At 50.8% G+C, this 12,127-nt stretch overlaps 2 protein-coding genes across 2 annotated transcripts in view; one reads left to right on the forward strand and one right to left on the reverse strand.

The window, feature by feature from the left end:
- LOC135306049 (zinc finger protein 420-like) overlaps positions 1-12,127 on the reverse strand; it is a 415,160-nt gene that overhangs the window by 71,710 nt on the left and 331,323 nt on the right. The window lies entirely within an intron of this gene.
- The window catches only part of LOC135305935 (zinc finger protein 271-like), a 49,590-nt gene continuing 48,791 nt past the window's right edge, over positions 11,329-12,127 (forward strand). Inside the window, 2 exon segments of the mRNA XM_064429512.1 lie at positions 11,329-11,342; positions 11,407-11,760. Of these exon segments, the coding sequence (XP_064285582.1) occupies positions 11,329-11,342; positions 11,407-11,760 (368 nt within the window).

Below are 12,127 nucleotides of genomic sequence, written 5' to 3' on the forward strand. Positions count from 1 at the left end.
TGGCCACAGGGAAGTTGGAGAGAAACAAAATGAAAAATGTACATAAAATGACATTTTTTGCTGGACAATATGAAAAAAGTAAAACAAAGGAAAAAACCTCCAAAATGAAGCCAACAAGAAGTGTCAAAGATGAGTTTTATTACAAGTGATTTGCAGAAATTCGCCAGGATTTTAACATTCCTGAAAGCGTACGGACATCAGTCTCCATGCTGCAGCCTTGAGCTTCTGGTTCCTCAGGCTGTAGATGAGGGGATTAAGGGCTGGAGGCACCACTGAGTACAGAACTGACAGGGCCAGATCCAGGGATGGGGAGGAGTTGGAGGAGGGCTTCAGATGAGCAAGCATGCCAGTGCTGATGAACAGAGAGACCGCAGCCAGGTGAGGGAGGCAGGTGGAAAAGGCTTTGTGCCGTCCCTGCTCAGAGGGGACCCTCAGTACAACCTTGAAGATCTGCACATAGGAGAAAACAATGAACACAAAACAGCTAAATAACAAACAGACACTAACACCAATAAGACCCACTTCTCTGAGATAGGATTTGGAGCAGGAGAGTTTGAGGATCTGGGGGATTTCACAGAAGAACTGACCCAGGGTATTGCCATGACACAGAGGCAGGGAAAATGTATTGGCTGTGTGCATGAGAGCATTGAGAAAGGCACTGGCCCAGGCAGCTACTGCCATGTGGGCACAAGCTCTGCTGCCCAGGAGGGTCCCGTAGTGCAGGGGTTTGCAGATGGACACGTAGCGGTTGTAGCACATGATGGTCAGGAGGGAAAACTCTGCTGACAGGAAGAAATACAAAAGAAAGAGCCGAGCAGCACATCCTATGTAGGAGATGGTCATGGTGTCCCAGAGGGAATTGTGCATGGCTTTGGGGACAGTGGTGCAGATGGAGCCCAGGTCGCTGAGGGCCAGGTTGAGCAGGAAGAAGAACATGGGCGTGTGCAGGTGGTGGCCGCAGGCTACAGCGCTGATGATGAGGCCATTGCCCAGGAGGGCAGCCAGGGAGATGCCCAGCAAGAGGCAGAAGTGCAGGAGCTGCAGCTGCCGCGTGTCTGCCAATGCCAGCAGGAGGAAGTGGCTGATGGAGCTGCTGTTGGAGATTTGTGCTGTCTTGGCATGGGGATCTGTATAAAAAGTAATCATGCAGTAGTTGGGGTTGGCAAGGTCTTTAAATACCCCAGCCCAGCCCTGGGGGCTCAGCTCTGCCCTGAAGACCTCTCCCAGCTCCGGCACTGCCCAGGGGCAGCTTTGTCTCTGCAGGTTCTGATGGCAATATCAGAGAAACTCTGAGGTAGTTGGAAATGTGATCCTGATGCTGCCTCTAAGGGACACTGTGCTGATTTCTGTCACAGCCAGGTTTAGTAAAATCTGAGAAAAGATTTTTTTTTTCTTATCCTGAACTGAGAGATTAATATCTATGTGCAATTTTCCATCCAGGCAACCCAGAGCAGTAGGTTAAAAAGGAAGGATTTTCCATTTTATGCAGCCCCTGCCTTGCTCTTCTCCCTGTATAATCTACTTAGAAATATTCTGCAGTTAAATGTCATGCTGGGAGCGATCCTGAACAATGCAGCATCCTCACCACACAAGGAGAGCACTTCCAAGCCTTACCAGCCGTCCCCTTTTCCCCCCAGATCTTGTCCCCCAGTGCTGGGAGCAGCTCCCCGGGCTGGCTGAGAGCTGTCCCTGGCAGGCAGCAGAGTCCCTGCCCCAGCACAGCGCCCTGGGCTGCAGGAGCCTGCTCTGCAGGACAGCCCTGGGCACCCCTGGCTGCTCTGCACAAGAGAGAATCAGAGAATGTACTCACAGAGTCTGCAGGCATTGGGATGTTCCAGCCTTAGGAGATCACTCCAGGAGCTGCAGCTGCATTGTCCTGCAGCCAGAGGTTCCTGTGCCAAGGGCTGGCAGTGATTCTGCCCCAGGCACTTCTCAGCACCTTCCCAGCCCTGACTGATTGAAGCTCTCTGTGCCTCTGTGCTGTGCCCGGGCTGGCTGCAGGCAGTGCCCCAGCCCTGCTGGGCTGGCAGAAGAGCTGCTCATCAAGAGAAATGTGCTTTTGAAGCTCTTCTTGCTTACCAGGAGCTGCCTCTGTGCCAGGAGCCCAGCCCAGCTCAGCTGCACAGACACAGCACAAGGACTTTAATGAGCCTCTGGGGCTTTGTGCTCAGGCCCTGAACATCAGTCCCTGAGAGGCAGCTGAAGAAACCTCTCCAGAACTCCAAGGCAGAATCCAACTCCAAACTTTCTTGGACTTTTAATGGGTCCCACTGAGGGACACAACTGAGAAAGTGTCCCCAGGCCCCAGGCAGAGCAGAGAACTGGAGGCACTGATGCCAGGTGGGGACAAAGAGAAGCCAAGTCTTGGGGGCCTGGGGCACAGCAGCAGGGTCTGTGCCAGCAAGGGCTGGGAGGAGACACCTTGTCCTGAGGCCCTGGGGCCTCCTGGCACAGCCCCAGCCAGGCTGGGCACTGTCAGCCCCTTGTCCTGCCCTCAGCATCCCCCCCTAGCCCACATCCCAGTGGCCTCAAGGATCTGCTGGAAGGAGTCCCTGGGGAGCCTTGCTCAGCAATGGCCCTGGGGGCTCCTGAATGCTCCCAGGGAATGCAGGTTTTTCAAAGGACTTTGGGTTTTGCTTCATCTTGACTTTCTGAGAGGTTTGTGCAATCATGGCCTCCAATTATCTGCTGTAATTAGTTCCTGGAGAGGCTTTGTCAGTAACAACATTCAGTGGGGCTCATTAATTCTTCAAGGTACTTCAGTTATTTTAAGGTCCTTGGGGTTTCCCTTTTGATACAGACTCTGTGAGAGGTTTGTGCAATCATGGCCCCAATTATCTGCTTTAACAAGTCCCTTGGGAGCTTTGTACTGACACTCAGTGGGGCTCATTAATACCTTGAGGTACTCAAGGTTTGTAAGGTACTTTGGAATTTCCTTTCTCACACTGAGGCTTTGAGAGATTTTTGTACCATCCTGGCCTCCAATTGTCTCCTCCAAGGGGTCCATGAGGAGCCTGTGTTGGGGATGGACCTCAGTGGGATCCATTTATGCTTTGAGACACTTTGAGTTTTTCCTCTAACTTTGAGTCCTGGAAAGGTTTGTGCAATCTTCTCTCAGGACCTGAAGTTCCAGGGCTCAGCTCCAAATGCACCTCAGGGCTCATTAGGATGAAACAAGTCCTGACAGACCATGGCTGTGTCTTGATTTCTCTTTGCTCTCATGCAGTCCATCAGGATGTTTTCTGTAGTGGTTTTGGTTTGCCAATTTGAGATTTCTTGGCCAATGCCTCACTTAGTCTTTTTGGTTCAGTGTTGGCTAATTTCCAATGCACTGACTAGGATATACTTACTCATTTCCTACTCTGAGATATGATTAGGAGAAAGGCAAAGTTTATTAACAGTAACTAAAAGAAAGAGCTGTAAGGATCAGAACAGAACTTTCAGAACACTTTTGCTCTCCCTGCAACCATTTCCTTCTTCCAATGTAAAGAGACAAAACTGAAAATTTTCAGTCAGTTTACCACCTCTAGAATAGTTTTCTTCAGCTCACTTTAGGAGAGGAGTGTCTCTGTCATGCTATGGAGACTTCTCCATAAGAAATCAGTCCTTCTCATGGCTGCCAAATCCCATGAATAGCTGCTGCCCAGGACAATTGTGAAGTCCCTCCCATTTTTTCACAGCCTTTCCCACCGCTGTGTTTATGGGTCATGTCAGCTTATGGGATATTAGTTTAAAGATGAGCTGTTTAAGAGCAAAGGTTCTCTTAATCTGTTTCTGAAATCATCTTCATCTCTGAGAACAGAGATCTTTATTCTTCTCTCCTGAGGCATGGGGTCTCATCACTCTTCTCTCTTTCTCTGTACAAACTTCTCATGGGATCACAGCTACTTCAACATTTGCTTACTTTAGCATGGAGGCCTTTGCTGAACAAGTCATCTCCCCATACTTTTCAATGCATTATAGGGAAAAAGAGAGTCTGATGTATCAATGACATCCTTCTTCATAGCTTTACAAGGGAATTTCAGCCCCAAGATCAAGGCATCACCTCATCTCTCGCATATGGGACTCAATTTCCTCTTCACTGACGTTTGTGTCTTTATGTTGCTCCTCTGTGTGCCTGCACTTTGTCCTTTTCTCTCCCTCGAGGGAGGATGGAAGCACTGACAGAGTTAATATCTCTCCCGGGGCCTGCAGATGGTTCCGTCACCCCGGCCGGGCTGGGTCCTTGTGGCCGGGAGCTGTTTTACCATGGAGGTTTCTGCAGCGGCTGCGCTGGGGCTGTGTCAGGATGGGCCGCGCTGGGGCAGGGCCAGGATCTCAGCAGCCAGGCCAGAACACAGCATCAGCACGGCCGGGGCCCATGGCTTCTCCTTCCCCTGCCCAGGGCTTGCGGGTGAACCCCAAGGGTGGCAGAATCTTGGCCAAGCCAGCCTGGCCCGGGGCTGCTCCTGGGGCCCAGCGGATCCTGGCTGGGCCCGGGCTGGCGGCGGGGCAGGGCTCGGCAGCGCCCAGGTGTTGGCAACCGCAGCCATGGCCCGGCCCGGCCTCGGCCCCGCGGCCTCCCCTGCCCTGCCCGGCAGCCGATGGGGCCTGGGGGGCTCCCTGGGAAGGGCCTGGCCCCACGGCAGGAGCCGCCCAGCTGAGACGGGGCTGGGCCAGCCTTGTTACCTCTTTGCTGGCCAGAAGGGAAAGAGACCCTCCCAGGCTTTCTCGTCTTCAACATGTGTCTTCACAGAGCCGTGTAGTTTCCTTAGCAGCGTAACAGATGGTCAAATCTCAAAGCTAATTACTGATTGGGTGTTTCTGTCAGACATGAAGGAAACTGCTAGCAGCTTTTCTTAGGACATCACTTCCATGATGCAAAACCACCGGAACAGCACACAGCACAGAGCTCCTTTCTCCATATGTAGTGCTCATGAGCCCAAGGCCTCAAAACCCATCCTTGGGAGATCTCTGGGCCCTCTCCAAGGTGTTTTCAAATGAAAACATTCAGCTCATAGTCTAAGAAAATCACCAGAGGACAGGGCCAGCCTGACCTGTCTGTCCTGGCTACTTTTGTCTGGGAGCAATCCTTGAATATACCGAATTTGGGAGGACAAATTCTAATTTCGGCCATGGCATTTGGACATGAAAGCCAGTTTTTTTCCATAGGAAGGAAGGAACAGAGCCCCAGTGTTTCCCAGGTGGATGAGAGGTGACGACCAGAGGCCAAGGCCAGCCAGAGCTAGCAAGTTTTGTTCTGAGAGATTCCCTTGCATACAGGAAATATTTTAGGGAGAGTACCAATTTTGGCAATGAGCAACAGAAAAGACCAAGGGTTCTTTCTATAGCAAGGAAAGCAGAGAGCCCCAGTGCTCCAGGAGCTGATGAGAAGCAGCCCTTGACATTCCAACATCAGCCAGACCTGTCAGGTGCCCCTGGCAGGCCAAGCCAGCCAGACCTGTTCCATGTTCCCTTCGTTTCATGGGGCCCCACAATTCCCATTGGTCCCTTGCTTCCATGAGGCCCTGAGGTGTCATAATGTCCCCTTGGTGACATGAGGCCCTGAAGGGCCCTAATGGTCTCCATGGGTCCATCAGGCCCCACAGAGTCATAATGGTCTCTGGGTTCAATGAAGCCCCGCTGTATCACCATGGCCCCTTGGTTCCATGGGCTCCAGTGGTGCCACAAGGATCCCCTTGGTTTCATGAGGTCCCCACAGTGTCCCAGTGATCATCATGGGAAGGAAAGAACCAAGCCCCAGTATTGCAGGGGCAGCCACTAGAGGCCAAGAGTCATAAGCTGACAAGGAAGTGAGGTTTCTTGGGAAGTTCTAGTCAAACCAATCAGTGGTCAGATTTTAATATTGACATCTGGTGTAACCATGGATGACATGGACACACCTCTGAGAACATAGAGGGTTAAAAGCAGAGAACTCCCAGGGGAACTCTCTTTTATTCCAGTCAGTGAAGGGTTCAGGCCTCCCCTGCCCAGCCACAGTCCGGGTGGGACAGGGGAAGCCATGCGGCCTGGGCTGAGGGAGGCCGGAACCCCGGACAGAGAAGGGGTGAATGGAGTGGAACTGGGCACGGCCCCTGCAGGAATGGAGGGGTGGAGAAGCACTGAGATGTCCTGGGCAGCCCCCCCAGAGAGAGCCCCCCTGCCAGACAGAGAGAGCCTGTGCCACCTTGAAATTTGATATTATGTGCTGGCAGCAGGGCCAGCAGAGGAGAAAGAGAAGGGAGGAGGAAGGTGCCCAGCCGTGGGAGTCCTGGGCCAGCTGCTGGGAGATTTCAGCCATCCTGAGGGCAGCAGAGCCTGAGACTTTAACTCTTCCTCAGACAACTTTGTGAAAACTTTGTGAAACTCTAATCCTTGACCTGAAAGAGAAGAGAGACAGCCTGGGACTTGAGATGTCAGAAGATGGGAAAGAAGCCTAGGTGGGAAGAGATGATGGAGTGGCCTTTGGCTGGACTTTTTCTTGTATAGCCATAGACTGAACCAATTTTCCTGTAACAGAGAGACTGCATTTAGGAGGATGCAATGTCTTGAGCCAAGAGAGTGACCTGCTGCAGTGATTGCCATGTGAGGAGTGAGAGTGACCTGCTGCAGTGATTGCCATGTGCAGGAGTGAACAGAGAAAGATGAGGAGGGTGTGGTGGTGCCCTCTGTCTTCAGAGAAGAAGAAGATCTCTGTTCTCAAGACCCTCGGCCCCAGGGGAGGTGAAAATGAGGGGGTCTGTTGTCCCAAAATGAGAAAAACTGTCATTCTCTGGTACTTGGCAAAGCATCCTTAAAAGGAACCCTAGAAGCAGTCTTGGTCCATGGACAGTGGTGAGAGCATGGAAGGAGGAGGTCACAATGGCAGATTTTCTCTGGGTGGTGCCATGTGTGAGATGGAAATATGAGAGGTGTCAACTGTGTTTCCTGGGGAAGACTATGGTACCAGAGAGACTCCTCTCTCCCTTGATGAACTGCGAATTGATGATCTGAGGGGTGGTAACTTGACTGAGAATCCAAGGTTTTGTCTCACTGTACTTTGGTGGAAATTGGGTGGGGAGAGGAGGAATGTTTTGGAAGGTTTTAATTTTGAATTTTGTGTTTCTTTTTTTATAGTTGTAGGTTAATAAAGTTTTTTTTTTTCCTTTATTTCTAAGCTTGAGCCTGCTCTGCTCTGTTTCTGCTCACATCTCACAGTAACCATTTGAGAAAAATATATTTTCATGGGAGCACTGGCATTGCTCCAGCACCAACCCATGACACAGAGAAAGGCCAGAGGGGCAGGGAAGACACTAGGAATTGGTCACATTTTCTCCTGTCACAGCCATGACTCAGGGAATAGGATTAAACCTGGAAAGGCTGAGGCGCATTACTGACCTCTTGCTGCCTAAGGAAAGAAAGAGAAATGAAGATAATTTGTCCTTTTTTGGGTTGTCCAGTTCAAAAAAGACACTGAGTCAACCAAGAAGGTTGGGAAAGCTGGATATACAAGGATTGACAGGGAAGCTGGGAGTAGAAGATGTACCCATACTCATGGTGAAGGAAAATCCTGTTCTTGGATGAAACTCCCTAAGGCAAGGATTCCTTGAGAGAAGATGGATCCCAACTCTTGGAGATACTACAATTTTGACTGGAAATTGGGTGACCTGAACAGCTGGGCCCTATTTGGAACAGGTTTATGGACTGGTTAATTCAAAAGAGGATGTCCAATCTAAATTATTCTGAAGTTTTATATAAAGGGTTCTCTTGAGGATTTTTTGCAAGTTGCAAAACAATGGCCATATTCAGCCGATGCACAATCCAGCCTGATGGTAACAATGGATAATGGACATGTTCACAGACAATGGATAACGGAAATATTCAGAAACGGGGTCAGTATATCCTGAGAAACATAGAAGAAGAAGAATCATCAAGACTCAGCAAGTTTGTCAGCAAGTTTGAAAAAAAAAAGAGAAGCAAAGGGTGGGCCAGACAACCACAGCAATCAGATGATCCAATCAGCATTCTAATTTAGATGCATGAACAGCTAGGATTAACCAGTCATGTATTAGCTAGAGACATGTGAACAGTAGAAACTTATTATAAATTAAGCCTTTTTAGGATACTAAATTAGCTTCACTCGATCGTATTGATCATGATGTGATGTTCCCATTCCTGATTCTCCATTTTGGTGGAGAATGTGGGCACCCCCAGCGTGATAGCACGAGAGGGACTCGAGGACGGCAATTTGGCTGCTGTGCAGAAGATCAGAGCCAGCCTTTGAGGAGCAGAGAAGCCAGTCTGAAGAAGTGTGTTTCCTGGCCTGTTGGAGTCCACTCCAGCTAGCTACAGACCCTTGCCCACACAATACTTCATAGACGATGGTAAAAGATTACAGAAGTGTTCTCCTCCACGTGGGAAACATTGTCCTTTATTCCAAGACACACATCAGGCAGACAAACCCATGGGAGAAAAGAGGGCTTTCCCTAGCAAGCAGAGAGCTTTTCTACCCCCCTGGGATGGGGACAGAGGGAGAGGTCCACAGCCAAAGGGATACCAGTGAGGAGTGGTGAGGGGAGGGGTAACCCAGGGGAGAGACCACCAGGTGGTACCGGGACAGGTGAGGGAAAGACCATGTGATAGGGAAAAGGGGTAACAAACCACATGATGTAACATAAGCTATACAGTGCAATATAAAACTATTCTGTGCAAATTCCCAATCACCCAGTGCAAGAGAACAACTAAACTGGTGCACCACAACACCACAGTAGTGAGAGGGACACAGAGCCCCTGGTCCCCAGCCCTGCACAAGCATTCCCTGAGGCCAGAGGGATGGAGACACCCCTGAGCATCCCTCAGGCAAGGGGACAGAGACCCCTGAGCATCCCCTGGGCTGAGAGGGACAGAGACTCCCTTGATAACCTGCTTGGCATGGGGGTGAGAGGGAGAGAGACCCCCCCAGGCATTCCCTGGAGTGAGAATGATGGAGACCCACTGGGGAATGGCCTGGGGTGAGAGGGACAGGGGCAACCCCTGGGGAATAGCCTGGGGTAGCAGGGACAGGGATAAGCCTGCCATGTCCCTCCCAAGCATCCCCCAGGGTGAGAGGCACAGAGACACCTCGAGCATCCCCTGGGCACCAGACAAAATAAACTTGGCAGAAATCAAACTCAACCCTACATAAAATGCCTTGAATTTGCTCTTCCCACTAGTCACTTGTGATAGAAATGTAAACAAATCCCAGTCATGAATAAACTGACAATAGAAGAAATTAATAAACTGACAATAAAAACAATGGCAATTTCAAGTTTCATTGGTTCCTGCACAGCTCCAGCTCAGCTGCCGGAAGGTTCTGATAAAAGAAAAGTGGAAATTCAGCCCAATACAAGTTATTAAATGGGAGGGAAAGCTCCGTATAGTGGTCAGAAAGGTGACAGAGACAAAGAGAATAATGATTCTCACATATTGCAAAGCCCCTAAGCCTGTGAATTCGGGATTTATTTGTGAATTTAGCTCATGGAGCTGGGCTTCTTTTAGGACTTTTAACAGCCTTGTGCTCCTCACTGTGGGGTGAATGAACCTTGTCAGTCTCATTGGTATAATTTGCTCCCTTTCCTCCAGTGATTTTAACAAACTTTTCAAGGAAGGACAAAAAAATATTTTCTTTACACTGACCACCCACAACAGCCATTTTCCTCATCAGTTCTCCCATATGTCTCCCAGAGGAAGCTGCATCCAAGATTCCAAGAGTTCCTCCAGAAAGAGCTACAACCTCAGAAGAGGAGGGAACCATGCTGTTGTCAAAGGCACTTAGGGTCAGACAACACTGCCTAAACCCATTGTGCCAAAATAATGTTGCAATCTGGTTAATAAAATTGTTAGAGAGATGCTTCTGCCCCAATGAAGGTACTAATGAGACAAAATCCAAAGTGGATTTTATTGAACAGTAAATGTGAGGTAGTGAGAGAGATGGAAAGAAAGAGAAAAGGGGAGAGGGCAAGGGAGTGACAGGGACAGAAACCTTCCCTGAGGCAGAGCAAGTGTGACGTTGTCCCCTGTGTGTGTGGCCTTCCCGGGGTGGGGGTTTGACACCTGAGCCAGTTTGGGTAAGGGGGGTGGTGTTCACACCCCCAGCAGGGATTACCCCACTGTTTCAAGTTGCAGTGCAAGATGTAACCAAATGCATGTTTTCCATCACCACCTTTAGAAACTGTTATAAACAGGCAGGGCAGTGTTCTTTATCTCTTCCAGGACTCAGCCCTAATAACACCCTCCAGGGGGTCTCTTCTGTGAATGGGCCATTGAGTGTCCCTGCAGGACTGGTAAAATGACATCATCCCATTGTGGGATGCTCCACCCAGGGGGAGGAGCCACACATTCCTACCTGCATATAAGCTGAGTCTTGCAACACCAGGAGCACCTTGCCTACTGGATTGCCAGAGGACAGGAGCTCCATAAGCACCACTGGACCTTCAGAGGAGGACCAGACCCATCTCCAGGATCACTGCTTTGACAGAATCACGATCATCACTGCCACAGGACTGCAGCCACCATTTAATGGGACTGCTACCAGCACCCTGACCAACAGGGTGCCAGGTTATATCCTGACTGTGTCAGTTTAAGGCAGTGTTTCTGTATCATTGCATTGACCTTAATTTTCTTAATTGTAATTCTGGCCTAGAATCTCCCCCTGGTTTGACCTCAAACCAATACAAAACTCAATGCATTAATCTCTTGTTTTCCCCCCCCAAACATAATTTCCCATCCCAAAATCTTTGCCAGATGGAGGAGGAAGCTGCGAGGAAGACGAAGATGCCCTGGGACACCTAGGCAGGTGAGGAGGAAGTCACTGCCCTTTTCCCCCTTTCCTTTGCTCCATCTCAAGCCCCGCATGGCCCCTGGCTGCAGGACAACACCACCGGCAATGCTGTCCTGCCACAGATGAACTGGGGGAATTTCCTTTCCCTTCCCTCTGGCACAGAGGCAAATCCCATCCTCTTTCTGTCCTCCCCCCACCCCCGACAAGGATCTGAGGATGGAGACCAGCGAGGACAAAGCCCCATGGCACGACATCGTAGCAGAGGCGATGATGTTGAGCAATTTGAGTGGCTCCACAGAACAGGAATACAACAGGGAAGAAAAGCCGCAGAGATCCCACAGGAGGAGGGGCTCCAAACTCAGCCCAGGGTACTCTGAAAAGGAAAGACCCACCCTGAGCCAGGTAGGTGGACAGAGCTTCAGCCAGAGCTCGGAGCTGGTGGTCCATGAGCAGCCTCATGATGGGGACAAGCCCCACAAGTGCTTGGAGTGTGGGAAGAGGTTCAGGCAGAAAACCACCCTGATCTGCCACCAGATGATCCACACTGGGGAATGGCCATACAAATGTGGGGAGTGTGGGAAGGGGTTCAGCTACAGATCCACCCTTGTGACCCACCAACGCATCCACAGTGGGGAGAGGCCCTATGAGTGTCCTGAGTGTCAGAAGAGGTTTCGGATCAGCTCAGCTCTCCTCCTGCACCAGCGGATTCACTCAGAGAAGAGGCCCTTCTGCTGCCCTGATTGTGGGAAGGGCTTCAAGTGCAACTCCAACCTCGTCAGGCACCGGCTCATGCACACCGGGGAGAGGCCCCACGAGTGCCCCACGTGTGGGAAGAGGTTTCAGGCCTGCTCCAATCTCCTCAGGCATCAAAGGATTCACACAGATGAGAGGCCCTTCCGCTGCCCTGACTGCGGGAAGGGCTTCAAGCAAAACTCCCACCTCATCAGGCACCGACGCATCCACACTGGGGAGACGCCCTACGGGTACCCCACATGTGGGAAGAGCTTCACCCAGAGCTCTGACTTGACCAGCCAGGAGTCACTGGTAAGGGCTGTCCTGCCAGTGCCCCAACTGCAGGGAGAGCTTTGTGCCCTGCTCCAGCTTCATCCCCCATTGGAGGACCCATATTGGAAAGAGCCCTGGAGATATGTGTTCCCTGTGATCCATGCTGGGGAGACACCTGTCCCTCCTCCTGCCCCTGCCAATGACATGGTGTGGGATCAAAGACCATGAGGGTCTGGCCAGGGCGATGTCATTACCTTCACTCTCACCTCTAGTCATTGCCAGGGGCAGGAAAAGGACTCTTTCCCTGAGGAGAAAAGTGTCCTTTCCAGGCAGGAGGAAATTGTG

Source organism: Passer domesticus, chromosome 8, assembly GCF_036417665.1.
Source record: "Passer domesticus isolate bPasDom1 chromosome 8, bPasDom1.hap1, whole genome shotgun sequence".
Classification (NCBI taxonomy): Eukaryota; Metazoa; Chordata; class Aves; order Passeriformes; family Passeridae; genus Passer; species Passer domesticus.